Raw genomic sequence first — 21,092 nt, 5'->3', positions numbered from 1 at the left:
TATAATCCAAAACATCCTTGTTTAAAGATATTAATTCGTAGCATTTTTCAATTATTAATTTATTTCTTAATGCAAATGCAAATCCATTAATAGATTGTGCATCTTTCATTGTATGATATCAGCTTGTAACATTTTCAATTATTAATTTAATTTTTAATGCAGATACAAATCCACTAGTAAATTTTAAATCTTTCATAATATATACTAAGTTTGCAAAAATGTTTTGTATAGTGCAGTTCATAGTTTATTTTAAGTCTATCGTTCTCTATAAAACTTAACTTCTACAAGCATACTTAACTGCAGCGGCGGATTTACATTAGGATTGCAGGGGCAGGGCCACGGCCTTCCCAAATTTTTTTAATAACATTATTCCCTTATGGAAATTTTTTTATTTTTTTAGTATATATATTGTTTGACCCTTTCAAAGTTAAATATGTACAGTTGTCTAGTATTAAGTTTTGTTTTTTTTAACACAACTCGAGGTCAAATCTTTGATGACTAAATTTCAAAAAAAAAAAAATTGCCTTTCTATTTCTCACATTTTAACTTAATATACATTATTCATTATATATGTACAAAAGAATCACAATATAATTCATAGTCTACAAGTAACAAGGCAATAAAATTTTTATCCAATAAATTGAGATTCAGCCAAGCAATATAACATTTCTGCCAAAACCATTGCAAGAAAAAGAGAAAATAAAGAGCAATTCACCTCCTCATAATCCCTCTTGTTCTTAACAATATGCAACAAAAGATTCGAACAGAGACATCGTCCATTATATTCTTTTACAAAAAAATATAAACTTACAGGTGTTTCATAACCGAGAAAAGAGAAGATACTTGGTTTGACCTGATAATTGTAGAAACAACTTGTGCCACGTTGAATACAATCAGTTACTTTGACTTCTCTTTCATTTACAAATTAATTAAACACAGAACAAACTATACATAATGAGTCTTTCCCTTTCAAAGGTTCAACCAGCATTATTACTTATCAATGCAAAATATCTCTTCCAATAGTTCAACTAGCTTGATTGAGGCAAAATATGCTTTGATATCTCTGATATGATACTTGTTGAGGAATCCTTCGTGTCAGTAGGCATTTGGATCTCTCTCTGACCAAGACATTGCAGCCGGGATTATTCCAAGGAACACACTTGATAGTTAATCTACAACCTAATGACATCGAACTAAAGATTTTGAATTATGATTTTACATTGCAATGGTAATGTTATGATCGTCGTCCACAACATGAATAGAACAAAGAGACCAGTAGTGAGGCAACCGTTATGGCCATCTTTCACATAATGACGTTTTCCCTTTGAAAGTTCAGCTAGCATTACTAATGCAAAATATCCTTTAATATCTCTGAGATGATAACAAATGCGGCACCCGCCATCACAAGGGCTGGAAATAAAAGGCTCACTTGAAAGGTTAATCCACAATCTATATCTATATCTATATCAAACTAAAAATTTGGCATTAGGACAATGAATGAATCATTAATTTATCAAACCATATTTCTGTATGGATGCATACTTTATTTTCTTTATCCTCTTTAAATTATGTTTATAATTTCTCTGTCAATGTTGTAACCATCTTGCACAATAAGAATAGAAGAAAGGGGCCAATAATGATGACAGTTTACCTCCATAGGTGCCAGCAAAATCCAATGCTTTGAAAAATATCTCTGGATCAAGCAATGATAGGACCAAAGGTGGAAACAAAGTTAACAAATAGGGCAAAGGTATTCTTTCGCCACTCGGCAATTTAAGCACTGCAAATTTTAAGTTAACCAAAGTTTAAAAAGAAAAAAAAGTAAGAAAACAGTAGTTATCAAATAAAATGGATACATATGTCCAGTTGAAGTGTTGCCAATGTACAACTATCACATTTTGTTGTATTTTCTCAAGCAAAGTGATGTTACCCAACTCATGACTAAAGAAGAGATGAAGGTGGCGTGTCTACTTACAGTCAGCAATGAAGTCGGCAAGTCCTAGGATGAATCCAATGTATGATGTTGCTATTGCAAAAAATGAAAACACCTGAATAACTGGCTGCAGAACATGATTTAAATGGAGAAATAAGCTTCCATTTTGATACATTATTTAGTATCAGTTAACAAGGGCAACTAGAATATGATGTTGGGAACTTACTCCAACTATTCCATTGTCATTACGTAATTGTTGCAGTGGGTCAATCAGGGTAGCACTATTACTTAGATCAGGAATACTACCAAGAATTACAGCATTCCATATAAGAAACAGAAGAAGTGGAATGGCTGTTCCGAGAATAATTGCAGTCCTGAGACATCAAACATTGGAGTACATTGTTTTTTAAAAGATCTAGATACAAATTTGAACATACACCTCTTGGTGTTTGGCCAATTATCAATTTCCTAACTAATTCAAAATATAGGTGATCTTTGAACTTTGTAATCTCCTGAGATCACAAAATAAAATCATGAATATCCAGTGTTTGTCGAGCAGCATTTTGTTGTTGCAGACATGGTTGTCGCTGTGAAGGTGGATGACGTTGGCTTTTGCAAACCTGAGATAGCGATGACAGCATGTTTCCCAGGCATAGAGAGGGGAATCCATCCAATGTTGGAGGTTCCTTCATCCTAGACGCTGCAGGATATGGCAATAATGATGATAGGCACGCTAGGCTGAAAACATGGGATCACAAGTGGCTCTAAGAGAGATCTGATTGGGTCAATCAGTGTATGGAGGAAATCAATAGGGGCCATTGTTTACAGGAGGAACAGGTTGGTACCCAATAGAAAAAAACTTAAACTTGCACTGGAAAGGGATTGGGGAAACTCACACTGAGACCGAATCAGAAATTCAATTCTGGCATCAATTGCAACATGAAAAATTGCACCACAAAAAAAGTTATTAACTCAACTTACCGAAGAGGAAAATATTATTGAAGTCAAAAATAATTCATTACGAGGGATCCAAACCCCTTTGGACACTAATAATATGACCAAGTCATCTGAGGAAGACTAACTTTTTTTTAACAAACACTTAAAAGGCCTAATGCATCCCTAAAATTGTAATAAATACTCACAAATTTAAAACAGCCTTAAAATATTAAACCAATTTTTTTTAAAAAAAAAATCTCTAAAATTTAAAATAAACCCTAAAATTAATCCATAAATTTTAAACTGCATGAGAAAGGAAGAGGAAAAGAAGGCAAGAGAAGTATATTCAAGCTCAAAAGTCTTACAACTTAACATCGTTCTGTGAGTCTGAAGTAGTGTTGATCTATGAGGTTAGGAGTTGAGCAAAGAGGATTCAGGTGCAGGAGTCTCAAAGTAGGGGTGATTGGGCTCATGATTTTGTTATTAATCAAGTGACCAAAGTGTACAACTTATTGAATATATCTTATTTTTTATCAAATAAATAGTTTTTATTTTTCACTTCCCTCATATAAATCCACCCAAGTAAACAAGCTATTGATCATAATACTATTTACCAAGTATGAGATTTAGAGGGATGAGATGGAAATAAATTAAACTTGAAATTTGAATTGCAATAGAAAAGTTCAGTTTAAGGAGAAGCTAAATTGAATATATGAAATGATTTCAATAATAAGGGAAGAATCTAAGGGAACCATAAGGGAATGAACTCATAAGAGTTTTAAATACATTGGATTAAATATTCAAATAAGACATGGATAACAATTTCATTAATAGGGTAAAAATGGAATTGGAATGGAGAATAGCTTGTGTGGTCGTGCATGACCATTTTTGTGTCTGTTAGGCTAAAAGAAAATTTTTGCAAGAGCCCACCATATGATCCAACATGCTGCACCGTCAGGAAACACAGTATAAAAATAATTAAATCAAGGACGATATGACATAACATGAATATATGGAGCATAAATAGATGGAGTTATGACAATATAGTGTTTAAGAGCAATTAAGTATAACTTTGATGGATAATCAAATGAGAAAAACTAAGTTGAGATAATATCAATATTTTCAAAGCAAACTATAAATCTATAGTTAGACAAGCTGAATTACTTAGATGTTAAAAGTGCAAGGTAAAGAGATACAACAAAAACTATAGTTAATGCAATAAAAAGTGATTTAATTGATTTAAATTGAACAATAATTTTGAACAGTAATTGTGAACTCATGTTGAACAGTACTTCTACTTTGTCACAGTTGAGGAAAGATTATATCTAGAATGCCGAAAGTATCAAACCTTACTAACCACTGATCTTTTTATAACTCAAATAGTATTATCTACATCTCTTTAATTTGACTAAGTAATCCACTAATTCTCATGTTCTATCTATTGAAAAGATGATTTGGTGATTCATTGTTTCAATCTAGCTTATAGCAATAAAGAACCAATTACAATCCCTCGTATTAATAGACCTACATTCAAATAAAAGAGTAAATTAACTACTAAAGAAATCAATATAAGAAAATTAGTGAATTCCTACCTTACTTTTGACAAGTTCCCTTCAAGGTTTGTACAAAGCACTGGAACTACATTCTGGAAAAAAAAAATAAAAATAAAAACAGAGAAGCAGCTTCACTAACAAATATTGCATTGCATTGTGCATGTGATTAAGTTAAACATACCTGATACACAAACGAAAGAGCTATTATAGGTATACTTTGTGGGATAGCCTCTAAATGGACCTGAAGAAGAGAATCCCAATGTAAATCACCAGCTGCCACACCCTGTGAAAATCAGCTCTATCAGTATCATCTTGCTGGCCTACTTGAAGAAGTGATGATGCAAGCCAACTCATAATAAATCCATATATTGTCTCATTGATCTTACATTTCAAAAACTACAGTATAAAAATTATATTGAAAGAGGCAAAGAGAATAAAATGCATCAAAAAATTGTTTCATTATTTATAGGTAAACATGCCCAAGAGGATAGCATTTCAAATATTTTGATTAGTCAACTTGGAAATTATGAGATTGACAAGTTACTGATGCATGTTGACAATGTATTTAAAATTGTCACTAAATATAAAAGGATGTTAATGTAAAATGATATAAAAAAGCAATATAAATGTAGGTAGAAGGGACTGCTGATGGTGTGTTAACATAGAATGCTATCCCCATTAACACAGTATCAAAGCCACCGGTGGCCTGTAACTCATTGCTAGTGGATCTAGTTTTGTTTTTGTCTCACTATCATTCAGAAGGTAACATCCTGCACTCATAATAGCCATGCACATTGTTCTCTTCCTTGTCGCTGGTGGTATTTCCTCTAGCTCAAGTTTGTGTACCTCATCTCAAGCACAACATTTCCTCCAAATGCAAGTTTGCATCTTTGTGCCAGCCTGACAATTCATCTAGAGACATTGTACATCATTGCAGCTTCCACAGCCAAGCTTATTGTCACAATGTTAAAGAACACATTCATCCTACATTGTCTCTGCAATGTACCCTCCAGTGAACTCTGGCAGAGGTTCTCCAGGAGACCTTCTCTGTCACTATAGTCCATCTCTTAGTCGTTGCTCTTTGACCCACCAGATGTGCAGAGAGATCTTGCTACTTGTTTGAGCAACCAGTGAGCTCCTCTTCACCTCTCCAAGTTCCAACAGACTGAAAAATATGTTATGCTTCTTCCCTGAGCCAATTTTGTATTTACGGCCTCAGATTCAGCAGATTTCTTCTCCAACTGCTTTATACAACAGATAGATCTTATAAATGATGCAGTGGACTTCTCTCAGTTCTCCATGCATCTGCTGAGCTTTCTCCATCTAAAGATTGTTGTCATCTCATTTGGTTTCTTCCATTATTGTCTTTCTTGAAAATCAAAATCCTATGCCGACAAAGAACTTCCGTCTCCACCAAGTGCTTGAGGTACCACTAGCAGGAGGATGGTTCAGACTCAGCAACAGGATATTCTTAGCATCAGCCTTCTGCCATTAGTGTACCAATCAAGCAGTATTTGCATTTACTTCAGTTATGTTGTTATCAAAATGCACCTTTTAAGCCCATGGAATCCTTAGTTCATTGAGGTAATTCTATTGCTTGCATGACATGCATCACTGGATCAATAATTTAGATCCATGATCAAGAGCATCTAACCAGTAATATTTCTCTCTTCTCTTACACTAATATCTAATCTACAATTGTCACTCTAGCAAATGTCACTCTCATCAACTAAGAACATTAGCCAGGTCAATCTTATTCCATCTTTATTATTTCCTCTATTCTTTATAACAGAAAATTATCTGTGAGCAAACTCATTAAATCATTAAATTGCACAATAATCTTCACTAGACTTTGTTTTAATTCAAGAACTGTGATATGATAAGGTGATTATGATAGAGAATTAGCCTGGAGTATTGCATAAGTTGACACTGCCTACACATCCATCTACTCTAGTGATTGCTCTTCTCCTTTCTAAATATTCCATCATGGAGAAATATTAGCCAAGAAAATCTTCAAAATATAGTTATTTAACTTGCTCAGTCTACAAGTTTTGAGTGTGAAATCCGTCAACTAGATAAACACTTTTGGCTTTTCATGGCTCTTAAAAAACATTTAGAAATCTTCTCTAGTTCCTCTTTTATTACTTGGATCAAAATGCAATTTGGCATTCTTATTGGTGTATCAATAAGTAACAATGCCAAAAAGAATAACACATTTAGCCTTTCCTATCTAGCTATGTATTCTACATCAATCATGATGCCCTCATAGACTTTAATAAAATGATACTGAAGAAAGTAGAAATACACATTTGACTGAAATCATAAGAACTTTACTACTTCATATGTGAGTTCCCCTATAATTTTGAGACAATGCAATTCTCACATCCTGATATCTTATAAATCACAAGTCTTCTTCTATTATTCCACTTTGAGTTTGTTTCCTACATAGTTTAAAATCTAGTATCAAGCCAAATGGCATGGTCAAAACATATTGTTGTTTGTTTTGGACAAACATCAAGATGAATTCAAGTAATGTTTATTAATTTTTATAGTTTGTTTCTCCAAAAATGGTCCAACCCTTCCTACCCGCATTGGCGAGAGCTTCGTGTACCAAGCTACTCTTTTTTTCTCCAAAATTTTAATTCAATTGATTATTTAATTTTTTTTTTATTTTTGTAAGTAAACAAGTTAAGTGAAAGATTATAAAATAAAACTTAGTGAATCAATATCAACACTCATTGAAGTAAAAATGAGTAAAGATGATTAAATAAGTAAACCTCATCTCAATTCAATTGATATAGTTTTATTAAATGTAGAAAATCTAAGTGGAGATGATTAAATAAGCAAACCTCATCTAAATCCATCTCGATATGCTTTAGCACATGCTAGAAAGTGTCGAATATCAATGTATTATGATATGGCAATTTGATTGAGTATCTAATTGCTATATTCTTTTTTTATAAATAAATAAAAAGTGAAAGGGTACTGTCAACACAACAAAGTGTCTATATTATTCAAGTTGAGGATCAAAATTCTACCCTTACGCCCAGATATGTAATTGCCTTTTTTTCTTCTCAATTTTCTTCTTTTTCATCTCCTTACTCCAACTCGAATTTGCCATCGCCACAATGTACCAATCTCTACACCATACCAAAACTTTCTTGTTCAAATTGATTACTGAAACTAAAATACAAAATGAGATTCTGAACCTTGGTTTCCTAAGACTATATAAGAATCTATGTCAAATCCACAATGGACACAAATTATGATGAATGAGATGACAATATTTCATTACAATGGTACAACGAAGTTTGCCACTATTCTGGCATATTATTGGTTGTAAATGAGTATTTACTATTCTCTCCTTTTACTAAGATTACTTTAGTTGTTCTCCCATGGCTATCTAGATAAAGAGATATTGACATAGCAATTGTTGGAACTGTAAGGTTGAGATGGTCGGATGCTAAAGGGGATGAATAGCAGTTACACCTGCAAATGCAATTTCTAAACTTCCCATGCTACAATCTTAGTAAGGTCAGATAATTTAGTGCAACAGAATAAACGTAAAAAAATGCAAGCTTTTTAATTGCTAACATAAACATTTGTGGTTCGGCAACCTCCAAGATTTTTACTCCATGACCTATGATCCATTAATAGATCACTCTCGAAAAGTCACTATCCAATCTTATTTTCACCAATATTTAAGCCACTGTTAAGTTCCGTTTATATAAGCCTTCAGCTCTCTTCATTTTCCAACAAGTTGATCTATCATCAATCAGTTTACTGCTAGCCTCCATCGGTTGACTGAGTTATTTTAGCAAAACATTACATGCGGCTTTATCTAATCACAACTCTTGTTTTCTTTCCATTTGTAGCGTCAGTCAACTAAATCCCATTATTAGTTGACTACCTAGTCAACTGAGTTACATACTGAAACATTCCATTTGTTAGCTCCTCGCTCAAAATTGACTTAGCTCTTCAATCGATTAGATTCAACTCCAGTTGATCAAAACTCGATTCAAATCAATCTAATGATCAAATCTTGTGCCTAAATTGAGTTCTATTCTTGCTCCATACACAGGTCATTCAACTCTTACATCTCACCACCAAAGTCTTATCATCGCAGCTTGACTTCACACTAAGGTCATCTTCTGTCAGTCTTCTTGTCCATTGGATGCATCCGAGCCCTTAGCTCCACATGTCATCCTTCATGCTCTGCCCATGTAATTCGTCTTCTTTGACTATCATCCTCACTGCTCCTCGTCCTGCCGTTTCACAATTGCTTTGTGCAACCTTCTTCGATCTCTAGAGACCTCGAGCCACTTAGCTGCTCCAACACCACCTGAGTGCTTAGTGTCCTAAGTCATTAACCATATCATTGCTCAACCTCATCAAACATGAGGTCTCCATGTTCCATGTGTGTTCCTATAAGTCCCTGCACACTCAAACACACATATTAAAATAACAATACAAGGCCTAACTTAAACTCTTTCCCAAACATCAAAATTCAAGGTCGCACTAGACCACTCAAGGCATGATTGTACCAACAACATATTGGATTATTCTTCGAGGGGTGAATGACTTTGAGTGCAATTTAAAAAAAGACTCTATAAGGGCTAAAACAATCTCCTAGAGTATGCTTAATAAATTTCTCTCCTCTACTTTGGTATGATTAGGAGTTTATGATCAGTATTTCACCTTTCCTCTCAATTTAAAAGACATTTTTCATCGCTTATGCAAATAAGATCATCATAAGTACTAATGATAATTCTAATTATACAGAAATCAAAGATAAAAACATACTTTAATCAGCACTGTCAATCCTCAAACCGATGATTAAATCAATTAAAAATATTCCTTAGTATCGAGGTTGCATGTTTAAGGGGACACATCTCTCACAATGAAGCCATGCACTTTAATATGCTTGAGGGAGATGGCACGGTAGGACAAGAGCCATTGGCACTCCCATAGATCTAAATGTAAGACTAATGTTTATGACAAGGTAAGTTATCATCTTATCTAAGGAACTATAAAGATTGGTTAATTCATTTACCATGAGTAGACAAATGAATTTCTTGAGTTTCCATATCATGACCATTAAAATGCAACTCTAGGAATTCTTCAATGCCTAAACAATGCTCCAAGGAAAGGTCTCCTTTGAGTTATTGGGTGCACAAATGCAAAGTAGGCAAGTTATCCCAAACATAGATTATCGACATCATGGCTATTGCTCGTCTAGAAGGCAATTTGGTACATTGGAGGAGCAAAAGGCAAACTATTGTGACCATGTCTACTGTGGATGTTGAACAAGGTTATAGCTCTCACCACCTCCAAGGTTATTTGACATATAATTCTTAACTCTTCTGTATAGAGCTTCTATTGAACCAATGAAGCTATATTATCATAATCAAATTGTATAGTGATTATATTCTCTCTAATCTAGTTTTTCACAAGAGTTAGCTAAACTACTCATTTTATTAAGCATATAGAAACAATTAGGAGATTTAGATGAAAGTTGCAAGCATGTTTGTAGGAAAAGAAGTCACCAAACTTTTCTAATGTAATTACATGGTGCATAGTGGACATACAGAATGAATAGAATGAGAGAGAGACAAGCAATTTTAATCCCAAACAATGCCTTCTCTGTTATCCTCGTATAAGATGATTTCAGTTCTCTCATCTCTAAGTAAATCCAAGATTTAATTGTGTTCTTTCTAGTTTCTTCTATCAATGAACGTTAGCATTCATACATGGTATCCAAGTTTGTGTCACTTACATAGACGATAAAAAGAGAATGAAATAGTGTTCATGTTTGAGAAGGATGCATAATTACCACAAGAGATGCAAAAGACCCAATGATGCCAAACACAAGAAATCCATTTATTGCTCCAATAAATCGTTGGCTGCAGAGAAACAGTACAAATATAAAATACTATTAGTTAGAAAACGACCACTTCCAAAGTGTTGTTTTGCACCCTTAAGGAGAAAATCAAAGGAATCAACAATGATATCAAGCTTCAAAAGATGGCCAGTAACCACAATGTCTGAGCCTCTTAGGCCCCTTTACTATAATAAAGATTGGCAAAGAAATATTTTTACTTTTTTGTGTTTATACAAGTGAAAAAAAAACAACCTTCCAAAATAGCATAAGCCTCCAAACACCAAGGAAAACAAGGTAGCACTCTCCCACCTGCAGCATTAATACAAAGTCTCATTATGAATGTGTAATCTTTGTAGAGATGTTGCATTTCCACTGGTATGTTCTTCCATGTAAAATACTGAACAATGGACAGGAAAAAACATTAAAAATAAAACAAGGAGAAAAAGGTTCTCATTGAGATAGATACTTGCCACCTTGAAGATCTATAAATAAAGAAGCTTTATGTCACCTGTCATGTGTGTGATTATGGCATTCAAATCAAATTTTATGACTTCCCACTTTAATTAAAACTTTATACTCTAATGTACAACATAATGGCTTCACCTCGAATGCTTAGTGCAGAAACTCCATTTGTTTCTCTTCTCATGATACTTAATAGTTCTAAGTTTCATAGAGTATGAAGTAATTGTTTTCTAGGTCATACAGCATTCCTCAATGTGGTCAAAGAATGGCAAATGTTGAACCCTGTCAGTCTCTTTCGGCATGATCTCTTTTATCTGTCATCTCACCACAGTAAATATCAGCTACACTAAACAAGTTAGCTACTTCAGCAAAGTAAACAAGTTAGTGGCAGTGAGTTTCTTTGATTACATCTTCATTATTATTGTCATCATCTTCGTCAATGATTTTTTCCCTCTATTGAACCCTATATCTCACTAGAATACCAAAGATCCATGATCAAAAGTTTAAGCATTACTAATACTGGTTATCCATGCCTAATGCAATCCTCAAGTTTTTCATATCAGCTTGTACCTCACATTGGAGGTTTTGAGTTACTTGAACCACTTTAGCTTACCAAGATATAATAGTCGGGTAAACTGACTAGATATGATATCTACAACCTCGTCAATGGCTAGAAACAAAGTAATCAAGAATCTTTTCAACACTCATTATCTAGCATTGTATTGTACACATTTAGCAAGCAATGCTGATGAAAAGAAAAATAATCCATTTGAACATTAACAACTTTTTTTTTTTGAGGAGAGACCAGTCAGTGATACTCCTTAGTGAACTAGTTAGAGTCTCAGTGATTTGGAAGGATCTAAATGAAGATCCTTTGAACTGGCCCAAGACAAATATGTGGCTTGACTAAAGTTAATTAGGGGCACATTCCTGATGCCAACAAAGTTTAAAAGTAATACCTCCGGCTGAGATACAATGTTAAATTTGATCCAATAATGAACTGTCTCAAAGGCTCTAGCTATTAGAGACAGCAAACCAAGCTACAATTCCATGGAAAACTTTATTATAGTGGATTAATGTGATGGCTAATCTGTAAGTTTTTATTATTCCTGTGATCTTAAATAATGAAAAAGTTCTTTGTTGCATATCAACCTAAAAATGATGCCAATCTAAAAATAAGAGCTCTTTATAACAGTGAAGAAGAAATCAGTAGTCTTCCTTGAACTCTATTATTGAACTGGTCCACCTGGGAACAAGTAGTAATGTTGGGGGTGGAACTCCTAGTAGCTCAGTTCATCTATGATGAGTGAGAAAAGAAAAGGATCTATTTAAACCTAACCAAACAGAAAGTTTCAGAAAATTGAGCACTTTTTTCATATCTGTTGAGTTCTGTATGTAGTTTTAAAATTTTCAAATAAAAAATATTAGGTCTAACAAGTAACCTAGTAAATGATGAATATTTTGACGTAGCTATATGTTTCATGGTACAACATTTTCTTGGGAATGTCACACATGAGAATTTTCCTTCTAAAAGTTCTAAACTTTTAGTTCTCATTATGCTAAAACCATCATGCAGCTGTAAATAAAATTAGAAATGGTTGTTTTCATAATTATAATATTTTGTTCTTTAAAAAATGAACCTAAATGTGCATGACTATCATGGCACTACTGAGTCATTATTAAATACGAAAATTCATCAGAAATAAAATATTTTTTAAAAATAAAGATAAGAAAAGTTCAATGTAGAATCGTGAATATAACAGGAACATAGTTCACTTATCAAGCACAATAGGCCATGACCACCTAATCATGCTGATACCTCTTGTAAACAATCATTGAACATAATAAAAACAAGGCAGATGGAGATGACTTATGGAAGCACAATGTCCTATCCATAAATAAAACACACAAAAAAGATCTAGAGATAAAAAAAACAATTAGACTATGATTAAGCTGAAATACGTGAAACATAAGAAAATAAAACTCCTGCTGACATAAACTCAAAGAAAATAGCATAGATTTTCTTTCATATAGAGCTTTAACGAGAGACTAAAAGTACACATACACTGGAATGCTGAAGGTGTTTGTTAAAATCTCTGAAGAGCGAGCCACATAAGCAACAAGGAGTGCATAATGAATAAATAGATAGGACCAGCTGTAAAGATATATTTCAAGTCACCACCATAGCAAGGATATATTACATTACTCTTGAGAAGCAAAAATGTAAAACAGAATAAATTAACGAAATTAGTCAAATAACCTTATGATATTCAATATGCTGGAGTCTAGTAACCAAGTATTAAAATAATAACAGGAAATTAAGCTTTAGTATGCTTGATAGTTTTCAAGACATTGCAACAAGAACAGTCTTGGGAAATCTACCGTAGAGCTTGATAAACAATTTGTATCATACAAATGTTTGAATAGATATATTTCAAGATCCATGAACAGAATATTTTCTGAAAAACAATTTAGACCTCCAAACAAAGTACGTTATCTTATCATAACTTGTAACTTGTCTTCTATTGGGCATACCATGCAACTTGAACCCCAAATTTTCCTAGCGTTCTCTTGGCCATTGAGACCTGAAACACCAAAAGTTGAAAGCAAACAGTCAAAATGCTAGCAATGTTGAGCACCAATCATGCTTCTAACCAAATGAAGATTTCAGGGCTAGTTGTAATTCATTTGACGAGTTCTTTCCTAGACTAACATGATCATAGGGATTAATCTGGGAAAATCTGTTGGTAAGGCAGCTTGATTGAAGCTCAACTAGGAATTTTCAATATGATTGTCGATGCATAATCAGAATATCAAGAATGAATTAGTACTGCATGACATGGAATAACACCCTATCAAGAATTATTTTTCCATTATGAATAAGAGGGAGCAACAAGTTGTGTATCTTGTAGAGTCAAATTGTTTCAGATGTGTTACCAACATGTGTAAATAGAATTGTTTCAGTCCATATAGGTGTCAGGCATGTGTCTATGAAACAAAATACTATACAATAATTCTGAATGCTAGTTGGGACAATGGGACAAACACATAGTATGTGAGATTCTCACTACCACATCACTATAGAAGTAGATATAGAATCGTATTGTTTTGTGTGTGTGTATTTACGATCTATTATATAAACTTAGCTCTGTATACAGCATGGAGGAAGTAGATCACTATGAAATAGATACAAATATGGTCCTAGCACCCGAAATTAGTGAAGGCAATAAATAGCATCATAATGAAACTAGTTATTAAGCAAAAGTTTTTGAAAAAAAAAAATCAACCAACAGCTGATAAGATAAAGAAATTGAAGGAAATTGAGAAATATGATGATTTGTATTGAAAGAGTATACGACCAATGAGACACCTCCAGAGCCGAGTTCACACATGGTATTTACATTTACTTCTGCAACCAATAGTCCTGTCACAACCTGCCATTTAAAGGTAATTTAAGAGTCCAAAATAAATAAATAAGCAAGCTAAAACATACTGGAGGAGCAAATTATTCTTCCATGAATTACAGAGACACCACAAGGAACATAAATTGAGAAGAACTGCATGAGAAACAAAAATAATGTCACAGATTTATGTAGATAATGCGCCCATGGGAAGGCTATTGAAAGGATTTTGTGCATCATGTAACAGGGTGGCTCTGATAGTTTGCCGAATCTTTAGATTGATATTACCATATACAGCCAGCAGGCAATACATGTTATTGCAGAGGCTAGAAATCCTGCTTCTTGAGTGACTGCAGGAATTGCAAGGATGCCTGCACCTACCTATGTCATTAAAATAAAAATAAATAAATAAATAAATCAGTAAGAGGTGACATATCTTTTACATCAACCTGTAATACTAAGAATTAAGCATTCAGCTATAATTGTCAACAGGAGAGGGCAGAAAAAATAACAATTATTGACAAATTAAAGATACATCAAAGGAGGAAGAAGGAAAAGAAAGCGAAGAGAAAAAGAAAAATAAAAAATAAAAAACACATGTTCATATTCTGAGGTGTTAAAACATGTCTTTTAAAATTCTTCAAAAAAGAAATAATCTATTTGTGGAACTAACGTCCTTTGTGTTAGAAGTTTTGCATCCAGTTGAAGTCGTACAAAGCTACTGTTTCTTAGACAGCATGGCTGGTAGAAACAGAATGACAAGCTCTATGATTAATTCTTTCTATTTTAAAACCAAAATTTATTTATGATAAGGTTCATACAAATGGCTCGATCTTTAGAAAGAAAAGTTAGTAGCCTAAAGGTCTTAAACAACAGTAAAAGAAGTGGTTAAGTAGAAAACATGTATATGAAAAATACAAGGAGAAAAATAAAAAGACTGCGAAAGATGCTTGTGAAGATTATACAGAAACGGAAGGAGGACTAGGTATTTGTATATCTGGTTGCTTATGCTAAAAGCTCACATAATTATCAATTCCGAAGTCTAGAGAGACAAAAGGAAATCGTACGGAAGAAGCAACTCACGATTTAACCCCATTGCAATATTAAAGCTAGAACATCTCAAAATCAAGAAAAATCAAGAGCCAAAGAGACAGGTGTAATGGAATACCGTGGTGCCAGTTACCAGAAAGATTCCGCTAGTGACGCTGCCTGGAACCCATAAAACCACCAAAATTCCACTTTTGGTTTAGCCAAACCCTGGATGGATACAATCAAGTGAAAAAAAAAAAAAGATATGAAACCTTGACCTGGCTCCCTCTTCATGGTAGCCTGATTGAGATTCGAGAAGAGCCGCTCGAACTCTTGCACCGACTGCCGCTGACAGTAGCATCGGAGGGTCCTTGGAGCGGGTCGGGAGAGTTTGCAGGGCCTTCGGGTAGCATGAAGGGCGAGGGAAGCAGGCGATGACCGGCGCGAAAGGGCGAAAGAGACGAGTGAAGAGAGTTGCGGGAGAGAAGAAGTGGAAGAAGATGAGAATAACTCCATCAGTTCTTCGCTTCTCTCCAATTCGGACTCGGCTAGGGATAACCCGGAAGAATAAACTTTAGTTTAATGTATACCTTATTATAATACATATTAATTCAAATAACAACTGGGCATTTGGTCTAGTGGTATGATTCTCGCTTTGGGTGCGAGAGGTCCCGAGTTCGATTCTCGGAATGCCCCTTTTTTTGGAAGTAAAATTCAGCTCTTTTATGATTTTGACACGGTAATTATTATAATAGAAATTTGTCTATGTGATCATGTGCGGTTCATGAAATAATTATTATGGTCGAAAAAATATTTGTTATTTTTTATTATATTATGAGAGCCTCTATAAATTTTTACATTTGCCTCTATGATTATATGTGATTCACGAGATAAAATAATAATTATGATAGAAAAATATTTGTTATTTTTATTATATTATGAGAGAATTTCTCTTTTAAATTTTTACATTTGTCTCTATTTTTATGTGTGATTCATAAGACAAATGAATAATTATGATAGAAAAATTATTGTTATTTTTAGTATATTATGAGAGGCTTTCTTTCTATGAATTTTTACACTTGTCTCTATGATTATCTGTGATTCATGAAATAAAATAATTATTATTATAGAAAAATATTTGTTATTTTTATTATATTGGAAGAGGCTTTTCTCTCTGTAATTTTTACATTTCTCACATTTTACATTTTAATTTCTTTACTGCTACTTATTGTTTCATAATAAGTTATTGATAAGAGAGTCAACCAACTAGATGGTGAAAGGAAACCTTGATTAAACCTCACAAAAAGAAAAGTTGACAAAAGAAAAAGAATAAGATTTGATAAACATAGTAATGAGTGTAAAGAGGAGCAAATGATCCTCAGGGAAATACAGACTTCAACAGTTGCATTGATAACGGTCTAAATGTAAACTCACAGATAAAGATGTCGAACATTAATTAGTAAGTTCCATGATGGCAGTGACAATATCACCTTCGGCAGCTTTGAGTGCCTGGACGGCCTTGGATCTGGGAACCCCGGCCTGGGTCATTACCAATTCGACGTCCTTCGGTTCCACACCGGTCTCGTCGACCTCTTCATCTTCGTGTGCCACAGCGGATCGCTCGGGTTTAGATATCATGTGGCTCAGATCTGGGGCCTTGAACTGCTCGGCAGCTTGAGTCTGCAACTGCGAACTTAGGTCCTCAATTTTCGCCTCTCCGAACACAACATAGGTGTCTGAAGTTGGACTCTTGAAAGCATCAGGCTTCGATATCACAAATAGTATCTGGAGAGCCAGAATGCAGTCGCTTTAAAATTCTTAAGAAATTAGAAACGATTAATAATCAACTCATCGACTTACATTCTTGCTCTTCTTTACTGTTACACGGCTGACGCCAGGTACTGGCTTCATACCGAGCTTCAGCATAGCCTTCCGGCTCTTTTTCTCGCTTCTACTTTGTTTTGACCTTCCAGAACCATCACCTTCTTGTCCTGTGCATATCAACAAAGGTGTCATCGTAAAAACTTCAAAAGGAGGAATATGTTCAATTCACCGACTGACAACTCCCATCTCAATTGACAATAAGGATCGCAAGTAACATCCGTAACATCCTAACAGAGTCTGTATACTAAATTCCACATGGTTTTGGATAATGGCGTCGATATCCTGAAACATGAAAGCTAGTAAATGTAGAAAACATACAATTGATGATGCTAGGTGACACTAAGCAGAACAGATCATGGCACAAATAAACATGAATATAGAAAAAAAAGCCAAAAAGTTTCAAGATTGTTGTAGTTGCCAATAAAAGTAATTACAATATGGAATGAATGAGATTGGGTTGCAATATTACAAGCATGTTTTGATTTGACTTCAGTACTAGAGCAGAAGTAAAAAATACCTAATTGTCATTCTTTAAACAGTAAGCTGACAAGATTTAGGAGAATTAAGCTAGAAACCAGCTTACCATTTTATGCTAGTCTGTCTAACAAGAGAAATAAAGGAACAAGTATCTTCTATGGAATAAGATACTACTCCACAGTCTAGAATAGCTCATATTCTGAAGATACACATTAGTGAAAATGTATACATCAAACTCAAAAACAAAACCAATGGAGAATCACTAGCTTTCCGATTTTACGATTTTACTTACAAATGTCAATAATAGAAATAATATAATTGTTTTAATTAGAATCAAGCATTCAAAAACGTTACTAGCAATTAATTGCCAAAAATAATCTCTCTTTTTAGGGAAAAAAATTACTCTATGCACCTACCTTTTTTTACAGATAATTGATGTAGACCGAAAAGTTGAACTGACTAATATATAAACGCTGTGTGATTGAATTTGAAAATTATTTATTTCAGTCAATAAATCAAATGGTACACATAAGAAAACCAAGTATACGACTGCAAAAGAAATAGAAATGTTTGTATCGTTTTATTAAATAAAATAAACTATGGAGTTAAAATTATGAAATTAAAATTATACAGACAAATATAAATGTTTTTCTAAAATATTATCTAAGTTTGTCACCCAAATAACATATCATTAACTTGTCTATAGTAAAAATGATGCTCAGCTACCCCAATTCTAACATTTTTCTAGTACTCAACCAGCATTCTCTAACTGAACCGGTTTCTCATCAATCACTGGATTATCAGCAGGGCAATAAAATGAAACCAGTGACTGGACTAGCACAACAATCCAAATTCTATAAAATAAGAAGTTATTATGACAGCTGGTTTTAACAAACAAATCATAGGATACAGAGTGCTACCTATATCAATTTTTTAATTTGGAATAAAACAACAAATATACCATATTTGAATTATATATATAACCTTTGCCAAGAATACACTCTGTTTTAGGTACAACAGAACCTGACAAATGATAAAAAAGAACAATTCTTGGAGCAGGAAGCGGAGCATAAATACCTTCAGCATCTTCTTTATCATCGTCGTCGTCGTCATTGTCATCATCTTCCTCATCATCTTCAACAACAGGTTCATCATTCTGTTAAAAGTCGGATCAACTCTCCTTAGAGTCACTATTCAAAGAATTTTAGATAATTGACAAGGAGGTTGAGTCCAAATAAAAACAAAAATAAGTGTGTGCCATTAATTTCTACTTTGTGGTGTCTACAAATAAGCAATATAGGCAGAACAAGAAAAAAGGAGATAATATAATTCAGTTATTTATCTTCTGTCACTTAAACTACTTGATTTCTATCCTACTCCCATTCCTTCAAGTAAATAAGTGAAAAAAAGGGACTATCATCCATTCTTTTTCACCCATCTTATTTACTTGTTTACAAATAAGAAAACTTGTTTTTCTCTAGTGTGCACAATTTGAAAAAAAAAAAAAAAAAATCAGAAGATATGGATGGAATTAAATACTTTCTTCTTCCTTCTGAGTAAGCGAAGAAATTTGATAATTTTCATGACATTTGTTTTCCTTTCCCTTCCTACTTTCTTCCAAGTAAGCACAGCACAAATACAAAGTCTAACAATCAAAATAAACTGGTGAATAATCTTCAGGCTTTTTTGCACAGATTCATACCTATTACACTATGGACCACTATCCCTCAAAAGAAACAAGAACTTCAAGTGGCTATTTTAGCAAAGTAATAATAATAGCAACGTAAAATTTAATATCAGATCAATGGCTTATTCATACCAGAATAATAAGTTTTGATAGAAGTCACACAGGACATCTTCACTGAAGACAGTGAGACATACTTCCACCAGAATCAAAACAATCATGAAAAGAAACCAATATTAATACCAAGTAGCCAATGTTAGTATCAGATCAATGGCTTATGAATACCAGAACAATGGGTTATAACAGAAGTCACACAGAACATCTTCATTGAATCCAGTGAAACATACATCCATTAGATTCAAAATGATCGTGAAAGGAACCAACAATCTGGAAATGAGGTTACAAGGTGACAGTTTACAATATACAATTGCTACAATCTGAGAACAAATCGACCATAGGACAAATGCCAATCCATCCACTAAAATATTAACGCTGTAAATGAGTAGTGCAACATGCAACTAATCCTACTCATACAACCACTATTGGACATCACATCTTAGTAACTGTTGATGCAAATGTGTGGTCAATACCTTGATAAAGACCAATAAGTGATATTAGATGTAAAGGTACTTTTCTTTCATTTTTTCTGGATCGCCCAAAATAAGTAGATTAGAAGATATTAAAGATATTTGCACCAGCAGAAACGTAATAACAGTCACAAAGTTTAAGGTTTGGTATGAGATGATGAAAATACAAATAGAAATGAAGTCATAGTCTCGTGCTAAGATACTACGACCTAGAAATTGACATATAATATAAGAGGTCCAAATATCACTACGAGCCAGGATCTCAACCGAGAATATATCCAATATCTAACGTTGTTTTCCATTTTGTGCGCCTAGCGTTTCTTAAAAGTCTCCCAAATTACCGATGCAGTGATAATTCACCACAACAACACGACCTACAGCATACAAATCAGAACAACTTCCCGTAAAGGATGCTTTTTCAAATGATTCTGATAAAAGATAGCTTTTTTAACATTTTAAACAAAGATCCTAACAAGAACACGGATCAAAGCCCAGAAGAGTCCAAAATACAAGAAAGAAATAAGTAGAACTCAGAAGCGAAATAGTACAGAGTTTGAATCGAGTAGCTCACGTCGATATTTTGTTGCCCGAGATGAGCGGCAAGGAGTTCCTCTTGGGTTTGAGCAGTCATCGTGATCGGACGGAGATACAACAAATGTAAGCGGCTGCAAAAAACCCTAACGAAGCACGCCGAAACCGCGACAAGCTTGACGCTCTAAATATACTTCCTCTACTGCACTAAATTACTACGTTGCCACTTGGTTAATTCTCAACGAACGCTTTTTATTTAGCAATATCTTGAAAAGTTAATTAACATAATTTCTATTTTAAAGAAAAGAAAATCAAAGGAAGAAGGAAGAAAGTATTTTAAAAATGTAGAAATCTAGCGAGCATCATCGAACTTCTAGTAGTATCTAGTGAATCTTACAAATACTATAAGTAATTAACAGTTCTTTACCGAGAATCAGTAGCTAAGTTTCTTAAATATCTAAATTAAGTACTCAATTTTAACTAAATCATATACGAGAGTAGATCTTTTGGTTCAAAAAAAAAAAAATAATAATAAATTAAAGAACGATTTTCGACTGTTCAGTTTGATCTAAATTATAATTTAAGGTAGACAGTGAATTTAGAGAGATATTATAATCAATTACGAACGAATTATAATTATGATTTGATCATAATTAAAAATGAATCATTCCTGATTTATTCTTTTATAGACCAATAGATCTTATCTCATCATATACACTGTACTCATTTTATCC

At 33.6% G+C, this 21,092-nt stretch overlaps 2 protein-coding genes and 1 non-coding gene across 6 annotated transcripts; 1 reads left to right on the top strand and 2 right to left on the bottom strand.

Moving 5' to 3' along the window:
* Positions 1 to 1,427: 1,427 nt before the first annotated feature.
* Positions 1,428 to 15,758, bottom strand: LOC121981360 (tyrosine-specific transport protein-like). 4 transcript variants are annotated; one of them, XM_042533828.1, is made up of 13 exons: positions 15,468 to 15,758; positions 15,335 to 15,375; positions 14,455 to 14,547; positions 14,125 to 14,199; positions 13,301 to 13,350; positions 12,831 to 12,920; positions 10,556 to 10,612; positions 10,256 to 10,325; positions 4,604 to 4,705; positions 4,462 to 4,514; positions 2,160 to 2,307; positions 1,976 to 2,060; positions 1,428 to 1,780 (listed from the first exon to the last, which is right to left on the bottom strand). In XM_042533828.1, the coding sequence occupies exons 1-13, from the start codon at positions 15,709 to 15,711 to the stop codon at positions 1,587 to 1,589; spliced, it is 1,302 nt and encodes a 433-aa protein (XP_042389762.1). In that variant the 5' UTR covers positions 15,712 to 15,758; the 3' UTR covers positions 1,428 to 1,586. The 4 variants fall into 4 exon arrangements, with proteins under 4 accessions (XP_042389762.1, XP_042389764.1, XP_042389765.1 ...); XM_042533830.1 differs by having other exon boundaries at positions 15,350 to 15,375; XM_042533831.1 differs by having other exon boundaries at positions 1,429 to 1,780; positions 15,350 to 15,375; positions 15,474 to 15,758.
* Positions 15,759 to 15,819: 61 nt separating this feature from the next.
* On the top strand, positions 15,820 to 15,891 carry TRNAP-UGG. The gene has a single exon. It is a non-coding gene; the product is annotated as a tRNA-Pro (tRNA).
* A 616-nt stretch (positions 15,892 to 16,507) lies between these two features.
* LOC121981359 (nascent polypeptide-associated complex subunit alpha-like protein 1) lies at positions 16,508 to 20,589 on the bottom strand. The gene is made up of 4 exons (XM_042533827.1): positions 20,399 to 20,589; positions 18,634 to 18,712; positions 17,056 to 17,186; positions 16,508 to 16,980 (listed from the first exon to the last, which is right to left on the bottom strand). Exons 1-4 carry the CDS (start codon positions 20,456 to 20,458, stop codon positions 16,648 to 16,650), a joined length of 603 nt encoding a protein of 200 aa, XP_042389761.1. The 5' UTR covers positions 20,459 to 20,589; the 3' UTR covers positions 16,508 to 16,647.
* Between the last annotated feature and the right edge of the window lie 503 nt (positions 20,590 to 21,092).

The sequence above is a fragment of the Zingiber officinale genome, chromosome 5A (assembly GCF_018446385.1).
Source record: "Zingiber officinale cultivar Zhangliang chromosome 5A, Zo_v1.1, whole genome shotgun sequence".
Lineage (NCBI taxonomy): Eukaryota > Viridiplantae > Streptophyta > Magnoliopsida > Zingiberales > Zingiberaceae > Zingiber > Zingiber officinale.
This window is presented reverse-complemented; position numbering and strand designations above follow the sequence as displayed.

Excerpts from the sequence above, each read along its gene's own strand:
- LOC121981360 (XM_042533828.1), bottom strand. The coding sequence starts at position 15,711 with ATGGAGTTATTCTCATCTTCTTCCACTTCTTCTCTCCCGCAACTCTCT. Across the intron at positions 14,200-14,454 it reads TTGCCTGCTGGCTGTATATG|GTTGTGACAGGACTATTGGT; the intron begins GTAATATCAATC and ends TTTAAATGGCAG. Across the intron at positions 2,308-4,461 it reads GGGAACTTGTCAAAAGTAAG|GACTGCAATTATTCTCGGAA; the intron begins GTAGGAATTCAC and ends TTGATGTCTCAG.
- LOC121981359 (XM_042533827.1), bottom strand. The coding sequence starts at position 20,458 with ATGACTGCTCAAACCCAAGAGGAACTCCTTGCCGCTCATCTCGGGCAA. Across the intron at positions 18,713-20,398 it reads TCGGGCAACAAAATATCGAC|AATGATGAACCTGTTGTTGA; the intron begins GTGAGCTACTCG and ends GACTTTTAACAG. Across the intron at positions 17,187-18,633 it reads TGATAAAGAAGATGCTGAAG|GACAAGAAGGTGATGGTTCT; the intron begins GTATTTATGCTC and ends TGATATGCACAG.